Source organism: Aphidius gifuensis, linkage group LG4 (assembly GCF_014905175.1).
Source record: "Aphidius gifuensis isolate YNYX2018 linkage group LG4, ASM1490517v1, whole genome shotgun sequence".
In the NCBI taxonomy this organism is placed as follows: domain Eukaryota; kingdom Metazoa; phylum Arthropoda; class Insecta; order Hymenoptera; family Braconidae; genus Aphidius; species Aphidius gifuensis.
In genome coordinates this window covers 1,768,436-1,782,383 of record NC_057791.1, presented here as the reverse complement: position 1 = coordinate 1,782,383, position 13,948 = coordinate 1,768,436, and the positions used below count along the sequence as shown (strand labels likewise).

General features: G+C 22.5%; 4 protein-coding genes across 6 annotated transcripts; 3 read left to right on the top strand and 1 right to left on the bottom strand.

The window, feature by feature from the left end:
* Positions 1-957: 957 nt before the first annotated feature.
* Positions 958-2,223, top strand: LOC122854385 (probable tRNA N6-adenosine threonylcarbamoyltransferase). Its single transcript, XM_044154985.1, has 3 exons — positions 958-1,139; positions 1,225-1,666; positions 1,745-2,223. Exons 1-3 carry the CDS (start codon positions 1,025-1,027, stop codon positions 2,193-2,195), a joined length of 1,008 nt encoding a protein of 335 aa, XP_044010920.1. The 5' UTR covers positions 958-1,024; the 3' UTR covers positions 2,196-2,223.
* Positions 2,224-2,294: 71 nt separating this feature from the next.
* On the top strand, positions 2,295-4,485 carry LOC122854386 (haloacid dehalogenase-like hydrolase domain-containing protein 2). The gene is made up of 4 exons (XM_044154986.1): positions 2,295-2,489; positions 2,560-2,859; positions 2,924-3,134; positions 3,198-4,485. The coding sequence occupies exons 1-4, from the start codon at positions 2,395-2,397 to the stop codon at positions 3,369-3,371; spliced, it is 780 nt and encodes a 259-aa protein (XP_044010921.1). The 5' UTR covers positions 2,295-2,394; the 3' UTR covers positions 3,372-4,485.
* Positions 4,332-7,651, bottom strand: LOC122854384 (WD repeat-containing protein 48). The gene is made up of 4 exons (XM_044154984.1): positions 7,514-7,651; positions 6,946-7,435; positions 4,662-6,755; positions 4,332-4,592 (listed from the first exon to the last, which is right to left on the bottom strand). Exons 2-4 carry the CDS (start codon positions 6,991-6,993, stop codon positions 4,530-4,532), a joined length of 2,205 nt encoding a protein of 734 aa, XP_044010919.1. The 5' UTR covers positions 6,994-7,435; positions 7,514-7,651; the 3' UTR covers positions 4,332-4,529.
* Positions 7,652-7,775: 124 nt separating this feature from the next.
* Positions 7,776-13,586, top strand: LOC122854387 (ras-related C3 botulinum toxin substrate 1). Of its 3 annotated transcripts, XM_044154989.1 has the most exons (6): positions 7,776-8,300; positions 8,816-8,903; positions 9,124-9,276; positions 9,731-10,067; positions 10,152-10,287; positions 13,526-13,586. In XM_044154989.1, exons 2-5 carry the CDS (start codon positions 8,830-8,832, stop codon positions 10,284-10,286), a joined length of 699 nt encoding a protein of 232 aa, XP_044010924.1. In that variant the 5' UTR covers positions 7,776-8,300; positions 8,816-8,829; the 3' UTR covers position 10,287; positions 13,526-13,586. The 3 variants fall into 3 exon arrangements, with proteins under 3 accessions (XP_044010924.1, XP_044010925.1, XP_044010923.1); XM_044154990.1 differs by lacking the exon at positions 13,526-13,586 and having other exon boundaries at positions 8,839-8,903; positions 10,152-11,704; XM_044154988.1 differs by lacking the exon at positions 13,526-13,586 and having other exon boundaries at positions 10,152-11,704.
* The last annotated feature ends 362 nt before the right edge of the window (positions 13,587-13,948 follow it).

Below are 13,948 nucleotides of genomic sequence, written 5' to 3'. Positions count from 1 at the left end.
TTGTTCTTTTTGTCCCCATTTATTACACATGCTGTAACTATATTGGTATTTTCTTATTTCATGACATTTAATATTTTACTATTTCTTTACACAGCTGCTAACTGTATGTTTTGTTCTTACTACCAACTTTCTCTTTTCCCTTGATGAATATTTTATATTTGTGCTTGTGTATTATTTACTCGTTTGCCCACTTTGAACGTTTGGCACGCTGTTGTTAATTCTTTATTATTTCAAATCATTTTGTACAAAAACGTTGTGTATTCGCAATTAATGAACGGTGGCATAAATGATTTGCTGTTCCACCCATTGAATTATACTGGTGTCGTTGTTACAGTTTTAAACTTTGAATTGATTTGATATATTTGAAAATTACTTGTGCAGATTAATTAAAAATACTTCTATTCAGTAATATTATATTAATTCTCAATGGCCCAAACCATTTGTCTATTGCCTTCTTCTACTGTGTCTTACAATATTTTAACTTTAAAATTTATTTTAAAATTTAAAAAATTGACAATAATTCTTTATTAATATTTAAACTATTAAAAATTATTTAAAACTATTTACTATCCACCCACCATTTGCTATTTAAAATTTTAACTTGAATAGCCCCACAACTGTTGTAAATTATGGTGTCATTTTTGATTTATTTCCTTCTTAATAAATAGTTAAACAACTAAATTCTAAAATGTTTAAAACTAAGCTATGCTTTTTTTTATTTTTTATTTTAATTTATTTATAATAGTTAATAAAATAAAAATTTAAAATATTAGAAAATTTCTATCGTGTATATACAAATTATAGTTATAATTATAATTTCAAATTCAAATATAAATTTACTCTTATGATATTGTAGAAATAAAATCTAGTCGGTCAAAAAGTTTACAAAAAAAAAAAAAAAATATACACACACACACACAACAATAATAAAAATCTCAACTCTATCACTTTGTTTACATTCACAAACTTCACGTGTTCAAATTAAATAAATAAAAAATAAAACAATAATTATAAAAATTAAAAAATGGTTATTGCAATTGGTTTTGAAGGTAGTGCTAATAAATTAGCAATTGGTATTATAAATGACAACGAGGTATTGTCAAATGTACGTAAAACATATGTAACACCACCTGGTGAAGGTAAGTAAATAAACAATAATAAACAAATAAATAATTATTTAATCATAATTAAAAATTAAATATTAATTATAAATTTATTTGACAGGTTTTTTACCAAGAGAAACAGCAATTCATCATCGTACTTATGTTTTAGAAATATTAAAAAAAGCATTAAATGATGCTAAATTAACAATGAAAGATATAAATGTTATTTGTTATACAAAAGGACCAGGTATGGGTGGTCCATTATCAGCACTTGCTATTGTTGCACGTACTGTTGCACAAATATATAATAAACCAATTATTGCTGTTAATCATTGTATTGGACATATTGAAATGGGAAGATTAATAACTGGTAGTAAAAATCCAACAATACTTTATGTATCTGGTGGTAATACACAAATAATAGCATATTCAAGAAATAAATATAGAATATTTGGTGAAACAATTGATATTGCTGTTGGTAATTGTCTTGATAGATTTGCAAGATTACTTATGTTATCAAATGATCCATCACCAGGTTATAATATTGAACAAATGGCTAAAAAGTAATGTTCATTTTTTTTTACCATCATTATAGCTAATTAAATTAATATATTAATAATTTTTTTTTTGTTTAATAATAGAGGTAAAAAGCTAGCACCATTACCATATACTGTCAAAGGAATGGATGTATCATTTTCTGGTATATTATCAAATATTGAAGAACATCTTGATGATTGGTTAAATTGTAAAAAATATACAAAAGAAGATTTATGTTTTTCATTACAAGAAACAACATTTTCAATGCTTATTGAAATAACTGAACGTGCAATGGCACATGTTGGATCAAATGAAGTATTAATTGTTGGTGGTGTTGGTTGTAATTTACATCTTCAAGATATGATGAAAATAATGTGTGAAGAACGTGGTGCAATTTTACATGCAACTGATGAACGTTTTTGTATTGATAATGGTGTTATGATTGCTGTTGCTGGTTTATTACAATTTAAACATGATAAATCAACACCATTTGGTGATACAACTTGTGTACAAAGATATCGTACTGATGATGTACATGTTTCTTGGAGAGATTAAATAATTATTATATTTTTTTTTTTTTTTTTGATAATAAATTAAAATGATAAATTAAGTGGATTTCTTTTTTATTATTTTACTTGGCTCTCTTTGCTCCCCCTACAAGTATACTTGTCATATGTTTGTTAAATGTTAATATAAACTGTCATTTAAAAAATTGTTGATTTTATTTATTTTTTTATTATTTTTTTAAATAATTATGTGTAATAAAATAAAAGCAATATTAATTGATCTTAGTGGAACACTTCATATTGATAATAATGTTATTCCTGGTGCTATTGAAGCATTAAAAAGGTATGTTATTTTTTTAGGTTTGGTTTTATAATAAAATATATTTATTGTTTTGTTTTTTTCATTTATATAGACTTCGTGGTATTGATGCAAAAATTAAATTTGTTACAAATACAACAAAGGAATCAAAAACAAATTTACATAATCGTTTGATAAAATTGGGTTTTGATATTAATAAAAATGAAATATTTAGCTCACTTGGTGCTGCAAGAGAGCTTATTGCAAAAAGAAAACTTAATCCATATTTGTTAATTGATGATGATGCATTTGAAGATTTTGAAGATTTAATTGATTCAAATGAAAAGCCAAATGTTGTTGTTGTTGGATTAGCACCAAATAAATTTAATTATGAAGAATTAAATAAATCATTTAGGTATTTATTTTCTTAATATTGTTTATTTTCTTTATTTAATTTTGATGGAAATTAATTTTGTTAGATTACTTATTGATGGAGCATCATTAATTGCAATACATGAAGGTCGTTATTACAAACGTCCAGATGGATTATCACTTGGACCTGGAGCATTTATAAAAGGTCTTGAATATTCAGCAAATGTCAAAGCTGAAGTTGTTGGAAAACCAAATAAAGAATTTTTTAAAGCAGCTTTAGATAACATTGCACCTGAGGATGCAATAATGATTGGAGATGTATGAATAATTTGAATGATCATTAATCAATATTTTATTAATAAAAAAAAAATTGAATTGCAGGATGTTAGAGATGATGTGGCTGGTGCACAAGCTGTTGGAATACGTGGATATCTTGTAAAAACTGGTAAATATCGTACAGGTGATGAGGAAACAATTACACCAAGACCAACAAATGTTTTTTCATCATTTGTTGAAGCTGTTGATGATATTATTAATGAATACAATAATAAATAAATTAACAAACAAGTGATAGTAAAGCCACATTTATATTCAGTCGATTGATTATGAGTAGAGGATTGTTACAGTATTTTTTTTTTTTAAATTGTCAATGGTTTTTCTTTTTGTTTCAATATAAAAATCAGATTAATTATAATTATTTTATTTTGAGATTCAAACAAACTTATCAAAGACACATTCTTAATTATCATATACTTTTTTTTATCATTCAGCTTGTATCAATTGGCAATCAATCACCATCAAATATTTATTTAGGCCAATAACTTATCAAATATAAAGTAATCAAACTTAAATTATTGACTTTTTAATTGTTTTTTTTTTTTTTAATATTTACTAAAAGAAAAATAGCAGCTCAATGCTGAAGTGTAAATTAACAACAAATTCATTTGTGCTTTTTTTTTTTTTATTTAAATTGGCATTTAAAAATAATAATGAAGATTCATATATATCTTAAAATTAAAAAGACAAAAATTTAATATAATAGTTAACAAATTAAGAAAAATAAAATTATTATTAAATTGTGATTTAATGATAATTGTGATTTTATTTTTGGGAAGACAAAGAATGATTCATTTACAGTACTAAAAATCTAACAGAGTTTTTTTTTTTTTTTTTAAATTATAAACTAAATTTCAATTCTTTTTTTTTTTTTTACAATTGTTTTCTTTTTCTTCCCAATTTTAATGAATTTATTTATCTTATTTAATTATTTATACTGAAAATCTTTTTTTTTTTTCTTTCTTTTACTATAATAAGTTAGCTTCTGATTTACAGTTTTTTTTGTTTTTTTAAATTTACATCGTACGGTTTTTAATTTTCTACAAAAAGAAAAATATTCAAATTTGAATATTTTTTTGTTTTTTGTATTTTGTCATAATAAAATAAACCAGTTAACTATTATTTATTTTGATAATTAACATCAAAATTATAACTGAAATTTCAATTGTTTTTTTTTTGAAAAAAATTTCTTCTTTTTCTTTTTTTTTTTTTTGGCAACATTGGAGACGTGTAATTTAGTTGATAAATTAACGTCGTTTAATTCACGTTGTGTATCGTCGATATATTAACAATTTTTAATTTTGTATTTATTTACTTGGCCACAGTACAAAACCAGGCACATTTAAGATGACCACCAAGTGTTAATCGTGATCCCAACTATTTAACAGGTCTATAATAAAGTGTTAAATCTGCTGAATTTTTCCAGATAAAATGTTTGACCTAAAAACAAAACAAAAATAAATATTAATAATTAAAAAAAAATAAATAAATAAATAATGATTAAATTACCGTTCTAAGATCCATTGATGGATCAAGTACTTGATCATTACAAAGTAGCTCAACTTTTTCTTCAGCAAGTGATGCATTATCAGCATTTGAATCAGTATTAGCACGATCACCAGCTGGTGAACCACCAGATACAGTATTACCACCACCTCCTCCACCACTACTACTACCACCACCACCAGCACCACCAGCAACTGAACCAGAATCACTACCAGCTCCCAATACTTTATCATAAACATGCTCAACAACTTTACGTACTTGTATAAAATCATTTGCAATTAATCTGTCTTTTTTACAATTTTTAAATCCTGATGATGGATGTGGTGATAAATGAAATGGTATTTTAATAAATTTTGGTAAATTTTTATCAACAACAATATCAACAACCCATGATGGTACTGTTTCATTTAATAATGCACGTTCAGTATCACCAGATGCATCACGTACAAGTAATCTATATAATGTTTTACCACCAACTTCACTAAATATAACTGGTGTATGTCCTGGTACTGAAAAATATGTATTACCATCTTTATTATTATTTTGTCCATTTATACCACCACCACCACCACCAATACCACCAATACCATCATTACTATTTGTATCATTATTATCATCATCAGCATGCATTGGTTTCCACCAATTTTCAAGTAATGCTTGTAATAATAAATTACCATAATTAACTTTTTGATCAGCACTATCATTATCAGTAATACCAGTATCACGTGCTGATACCCATGCTGAAAAACAATCATTTTCATCTTGTCCTAAATGTATTGTTAACATACCAGTTTTAAGATCAACATTAAACCAATTTGGTATATATACAATTTTATTTCTTTTTTTAATTTCTTGTTCAAAATCAATTTTTCCAAGATCTTCAACTTTACATGCTTTTAATACATCATATAATGATACATTATCTTCAGTATCTTTTGTTAATACATATCTTCTATCATTTAATATAACATGATGTCTTATTGCTGGACCACCAATTATTGATTGTGTTGGTTCAGTATTACGTGGTGTCATAATAATACCAACACCAGAATTACTACCACCACTATTACTACTACTATTATTATTATTATTGTTGTTGTTGTTATTATTAATATTATTACTATTATTATTATTTGGTGGATCAATACAATAATCATTTGATTGCCAATCTTTAATATTAATTGACCAATTATTAATTGTTGATTCACTTGTTGCAACCCATATACTTGATTGATCTGGTGTCATAACCATTTTTAATACTGGTGCATTTTCTTCACATATTAATATTGGTCTATCTGGATTTCTTAGCTCAGTCATAATAATACGTTTATCACGTCCAGCTGATATAACATGACTAAATGTATCTGTTGCTAATAATGACCATACACCTTCATTATGTACTCTAAATGTTTGCATACACATTTGTTGTGCTAATGACCATAATTTAATAGTACCATCTGAACTTGCTGATAAACATTGACTACCATCACGATTTAATACAAGTGCTTTAATATTATCAGCATGTCCACGTAATTTCATTAATTTACTACATGTACGTGGATCCCATACTCTTAATACTTTTTCAGTACTACCACTAACAATAACTGAACCTTGTGGATTCATAGCTAAACTATATATTGAATCTTTATTACCAGTTAGTGATGATGTTGTTACTGTATTATTACTTGCTGTTAATGCTGTTAATGTATTAACATCCCATAAAAAAATTTGTCTATCTAAACCAGCACTTGCAACTTGTTCTCTATCTTTGGCATATGCTAATGTTTTAACATAATCTTTATGTGTTCGCAATGTTGACATACAAAAACCTTTATGTGCATTCCATACTTTAACTGTTGTATCAGAACTTGCTGATATTAAATTTTTACCACCACAACATAATACAATATCATTAACCCAATCTGTATGATGTTCAATTGATTGTATAAATGGTTCTTTTATATTTTTACAATTCCATATTCTAATAATACTGTCACGTCCAGCTGAATAAAGACGATTTAATGCTGGATCATATTGAAGTGAATTAACACCAGCTCTATGTTTTTTTTCAATTTCATCACGTATTACCATTGATACCTATTTATTTATTAAAAAAAAAATTATTTATTATTATTGTTTTTTTGTATTTAAATGACAAAATATTTATGAATATTTTAGTAAAGTTGGCTCATGTCAAAGTGCAATTGTCATTCATAAGCACAACATTTTGTATAAAATATTTTTAATATTTGTTTTTTTTTGATAAAAATAATGTTTGTATTGTTACCTGTACTTTTTTTCGGGCATTTTGCCCACCTGTCTTGTGAGCTGCCATTGTTTCCACTATCAACTATTATATCTCTCCTTTTTTTTGTAAATTGTTATTTTGATTATTTATTTTAATTATTGTTATTTTTATTAATATTATGATTAATAAATCTATTTTATTTAAATAAATATTGATAATATTTATTTTTAATTAACCGGTATAATTTTTCTTAAATTTATTTATAAAAAAACTTCACATTTTTTGTTTTTTTTTTTTTGTTAATTGAATATTTATTGTTTATCAATTTTCATTTGTACACTTTTTAGAATGACACAATTTAATATTATTGTGATGTATAAGTGTTGTTAATTTTTCTAACAAAAATAATAATATTGTTGAAAAAAAAAAAATATACACAACCACTAAATATTTCTCTCTCTCTCACCGATAGAAATTTTATTTTTTTATTTTTTGACATCAATGGTTTTGGCTGCGTTCATAAACTACCCTATAATAAAAATAATAATAAAAATAACAATAAAAAACACCCTTGACAATCTTGACATAAATAAAAAAATTTTTTTACATTTAAAAAGTGAGGTTATACAATTATTATTTCAATTTAAATTTCCAGAGTTTTTTTGATTTATCCATTTTTTTTTTTTTTTTTTTCAATTAAAATTTATTTAGTTAATAATTACACGAGGTATAAGCATACACACTAACACTGTTTAATACAATTTAATTTATTATTTATTATTATGATAATAATAATAATAAAAAATTATTCAAAATGGCGGGGATTAAAATTTAAAAGTGGGAGAGAATTTTATTTGTCGGTGTAACATCTGTCAGAGTGGTCAGAATAAAAATGGAATAAAAAATAATATAACGTAAATGTATTGAGTTTATTTTTATATATATATGTGCAAAAAAAAAAAATAATCTTAGATATTTGGGGTACGTTCATTTGAAATAATAATAAAAAATAAATAAAATATATCAACGACACACACAAAACTAACATGGCGATGAAACACACAAATTGCATGTGATATTTTTTACATCTTGCAAATAAAATATTAAAATAATAAATAATAAAGTTATTTATAATTAAATTGTTATCGTCAAGTGATTAACATATTGTTGTTGTTTATAAAAAAAAAATTATTGTTATTTATTTTGATTTTGTGTGTGTGAAATTATTCGCCGACAATTGTAAACAGTTTCGAAACCGGAGGGTCTCATTTCGAAATTTCTAATAAACAAAAAAAAACAAAATAATTAACAATACAATTGTTTAAAGTGTAAATAATAGTTTATTATTTTGTTTATATTTTTTTTTATTCCATTGTTGGAATAATAACCTGAAAGTAAGTTGATCTATATTTTTTATTTTTTTTTTTTAATTGATTATTTTTTTTATGTCTTGTTGTCCTCATTTTTACACATACATATTTATTTTTATTTTTTATTATTATTATTTTTTTTTAAATATTAATTAATATTGTATGTAATTTATAATTTTATTAATGTGTTGTTTAGTTAATTTATTGTTTTTATAATCATTTTTATTTTTATTGTTATTGTTGTTTCATTACAGGCTTGGCAACTTTTATTATTATTTTTATTTTTTTTTTTTTCTTTTGATTTTGGGTGTGGAGTAGTTGTTTACTAATTTCAAGAAATATTTTTTAAAATAATTATTGCAAAAAATTTATGTAAAATGTATTAAAAAGAATATTTAAATTTTTTAAAAATGTTTTTTTTTTTTATTATTGTAATGTTTGTCAAATTTGCTATTTGCTTTATATTTGTAATTAGAATTATCTTTATTAAATTCAGAAAAATAGAAAAAGAAAAAGAAAAAAAAAAATTGTGTATGGAGTTTCCATACAAGGTATGTTTCAGGTGTGGAGTAATAATCGCTATCCTCGAAATAATAGTTGCCAGGCCAGATTTCACACATTTAAAACGTAATATTATACTAACAATAATTTAATTAATAATTATTATTCATTTAAGTATATAATCAACAACAATTAATCATATTAATCATCATTATAATTATTGAGGAATAATGTTTTTAACTATGATGAATGATGATGAATCATATGATGATATAAAATTGTCATTAAAAGTTTTTTCTATATGTTAAAAATTAATTAATAATTATTATTTTATTTGTAAATATAGAGTTCGTGATACAAGTCAAGAACAAACAACTGAAACAATGAGTTCTGGAAGACCAATAAAGTGTGTTGTTGTTGGTGATGGTACAGTTGGTAAAACTTGTATGTTGATATCATATACAACTGATAGTTTTCCTGGTGAATATGTGCCTACAGTGTAAGTTTATTTAACAAAAAATAAATATCCATCAATATTATAAATTAATTAGTTATTTATAATTTTTTAAATATAAAAAACAACTTTCTAAATATATAAAAATGATATTTTTAATATCTTTTACTTTCTATATTTCTTTACTTTTTATATTTAAATATATATATATATTTTTTTTGTCTCATAATTCTTCCTAAGAACAGTTAAACTAGGGTGGCTAATAATAGTCTTGTCAAGCACTAACAAAAATCTTCTGCACAGAGGAAGTAATTCATTTAGATATATGTCCAATTTTTCTTTTTTTTTAATGGCTAATTTATTTGTTAAAATATTGTTTAACAAATAATCCATTTAAAATAACGATAAAAAAAAAAAAATGTATTATAATTTATAAATACTACAACGTTGTCTTTGTTTAAATGGTAATGATTTTTGTTTTCTTTTTTTTGATTAATAGATTTGATAATTATTCAGCACCAATGGTTGTCGATGGTATACCAGTTAGTTTAGGTCTTTGGGATACAGCTGGACAAGAAGATTATGATAGATTACGTCCATTATCATATCCACAAACAGATGTATTTTTAATTTGTTTTTCTGTAACAAGTCCATCATCATTTGAAAATGTTACAAGTAAATGGTATCCAGAAATAAAACATCATTGTCCAGATGCACCAATGATACTTGTTGGTACTAAAATTGATTTACGAGATGATAGAGAAACATTAACAGCATTAGCTGAACAAGGATTAAGTGCTATTAAACGTGAACAAGGACAAAAATTAGCAAATAAAGTAAAAAAAAAATATTATTATTATTATTTATAATTAATTATATTTAACAATAAAAATATTAATTAATTAATTTAATTAATACAGATACGTGCTGTTAAATACATGGAATGTTCAGCTTTAACGCAACGTGGATTAAAACAAGTTTTTGATGAAGCTGTTCGTGCTGTTTTACGACCTGAACCACAAAAACGTAGACAACGACGATGCATTCTACTATAAGGTACATGATTTTATAAACAAAAAAAAAAAAAACAAATACACAATGAAAATCAATTCAACATAAATTTCAATTAAGGCATACAATTATAGAAAATATAAATATATAGACAAAAAAATAAAAATCATTTATAATTGCCATTTAAAGAACTGTAATTACGTTTACTGATAAAAAAATAATAATAATATTAATAAAACATCATGAATTATTTAATGATATTAGCACCGTGATTATCATAGTTCAAAAAAAAAATTTTAATTGGCATATAATTTTTTTTTCTATATGATTTTCTTTTTTTTTTTTGCCAAATAGAATCTCAATTTTTTTATAGTAATAATTGCTATAATTAATTAAAAAAATAAACATAATTATTGAGTAAATTAAGTCATTGAAAGTTTAGATGAATATAGGATCAGTTGAGTTCAATAGAAAAATATAAATTAATAATTAATAACAAGCACATGAACCGACTGAACTTGAAACAGTTGTCAATTTAATAAAAAGCTCCATTTTTTTATTGACTATATTTTGTCTTTTTTATCATTTCGTATACAACGATTGTAGTAATTTTTGAAACAATTAACTTTTATAATAATTTAACAATGGCCATTAATTATGTGCGTCGGATAAACAGTTTTAATTTTTGTTTATCTGTAAAATGTGCCATTTAAAAAATTTTTATAAATTTGGCCAATATCCAACGTACATTAATAATTATTTTATTGAATTTAATACCAGTTATAAGAAGACTGTATTCGTGTGAGCATAACTGCCATATGTACATTAGTAGATAAAATTTAAAAAAGACGAGTTTTTTTTTTTTTTTTAAATATAATAGTTATGGTTTTAATTCCTAGCTAAAAATAAAAGGATATTGAAAAAAAAAAAAGAAAAAAATTACCTCGAAAAGTTGAAGAATTTTTCTATTTTAATTGACGCACGCGAATTTAAAATATAGTGGTTGCTTTGAATGGTTACTAATCCAAATATATATATATAAATCTTGATATTTTTATCGGGATAATATGAAATATATAAAATCAAAAAGAAAAATAGAATTAATAAAAAAAAAAAATCAACGATTGGCAGACGCAAGTTGGATAATGAGAGAGCATTAAAGTCAACATAAAAAATAAATATAATTTACTTAAATAAAAATGAAAATAATAACTTGATTGAATTAAAAAAACAACGATTATAATTAATATATTTAAAATGTTTTTATAATTGCATTTAATAGTTTTTTTGTATCTAGTAAAATGGGATAGGAATTAGAATTCCTTTTGTTTTTTTTTTTTTGTATTTACTCATCATCCACTTGGTCTTCTCTATGCAAGCTCAGGCATTACAAGTACATAAATATTGTAATGATTTAAAGAATGAAAATAATGAATTTAAAAAGAAAAAAAAAATGATAATTGCTCGAGCTAGTTTCAGGTACCTTATCCACAGTGAATTAATGATATTCCTGTATTTGCAAACATGCTATTTTTTATATTTAAAATGAAAGAAAAAATAAAAAAATAATTATAAATAAATAAAGCTTAGCAAAACGTTGTTTATTGTGATGATAATTTTTAATCAACAATTAAAACGTTTGCCTTATATTGAAACTAGATTCTATGCTCTATTCTATTTGTGTTTAGATTATTTAAAAAAAAAATTAATTAATAAAACATGATACCAAAATGAAAATAAAAAATATGAAAAAATAAAAAACAATTATAATGAAATAAAGATACAAGACCGACCTAATTAAAACAAGAAAAAAATAATATTTAAAAAAAAAAGCTCATGATGCTTTTTAGAATGTATATAATGTAGCATAAAAAAAAAATGAAAAAAAAAAAATAACAAATAACTCCAATTCCATCAATGATTTTTAATTTTTTTTTTTTTTAATAGTTTTATTATTGACTGGTAATAATCAGTCAATTGTTGCAAATTAAATTTACAATTTTAATTTTTCGTAATTTCATTGTTTTGGATGAATATTTTTTTGTTTTTTTTTTTTCTCAAATTTTTGATTATTTTGACGAAATGTTTTTGCTATTTAAATAATCCAAGTAATGAATAATTTTTTGGTGCTCTTCCTAAAGTTTATTTATTTCTTTAAATTATAAAAAAAAAAAAAACAAAAAAATAATAATTAAAATTATAGAAAATACAATTATTATATAAGAGAACGAAAAAAAATTATAAAAATAGATTCGAAATTTTATAAAAATCAGGAAATTAAAAATCGAAAAAAAAAAAAAAATATTGTCAATAAAGCAAAATGACTTTGCATTTTGTATTAATGATTATCATGACGTTAATTTTAAGTAGTGCATTTATTTACTAATTTTGATGATTAAAAGAAAAAACATTTAATTATTAATTGCACATTTAAAAAAAAAAAAAAAAAAAAATCAACCAGTTTCGAATTGAGCTTTTATTTACAAAAGAAAAAAAGAAATATAATAAAAATCAATTAACAATAGTGAATTTTCATATCGAATTAAACAATTATTATCATTAATTATATAAATTAAAAATTAAGTTGATAATTATTTAATTAAAAATATAAATTATCAAAAATGTTTTCTTTTTTTTTCTTTTTTTATATATAATTTTTCTATTGTTATTTAAAACGAGTCATTGGAGTATATCCACAAGAATCATTTATCAGATTATTAGAATTCCTATATTCATGAATATTTATGTAATGATTTATGAAAAAAAAAAAAAGAAAAAACGTTGTTTCGTCGATTTAATGTTGCTGTAAGCCAAAGCTCTTTTATACTCGATACAATGTTTTTTATATTATAATTATTGTCATTATTATTTCATTGTAATTTTTTTTTTTTTTAATTATAATTATTATTAATTTTTAATACGTAATTGTTTTAAGTGATACCATAGATAAAAACCGTGAATATTGTGAATTATTCTAGTCAGAATAAAAACTGTTTCTGATTATAATTATTATCTTTTTTTTTTTTTAATTTTTGTTTGAAAGATAAAAAATTAGGTAATTTTCTATTTTTCTTGTAAATTTAAATGGAAATAATAGTTGCTTTTTAAATGTGGTATGCTCTGATGATTCTTGTGGAAGAATGTTAGTTTAATATTTAAAAAAAAACAAAATTAATAATGTCATATGTAAAAAAAAAAAAAAAAAACAAATAAAAATTGAATTTTGTAGCACAAAAAATTTATTATTATTAATTTATTAATGTATAATTATTTTTTTTTTTAGTTTGATAAAGGGGATTGTCTAATATTTGATACGTATTAGAATTTAAAACTGCTGATATCTAGCGTTGACTATCTGTAAGTTAGAAAAAAATAAATTGTTATTATTTTTCTTTTTTTTTCTAAGAGAAAAAAATTATTAATTAAATTAATTAATGATAATAACAATTTTTAATGAACTTTATTTATTTATTAAAAATAATTTTTTAATAATTAAATTTTTTTTAAAGCAACAAGTTTATTATTTTTACAAAAAAATAACAACAAAAAGTCTTGAGAAATTTTTCGAAATTTTCTATTTTGTTGCTATTTCTTTTTTTTGTTGATTAAAAAATAATTTAATTTTTATTTTTTTAAATTTAATAAATAAACAATAAAACATGTAATAAATTTTACTAATAATTTTTTTTTACAGGTTGTCTAGTCT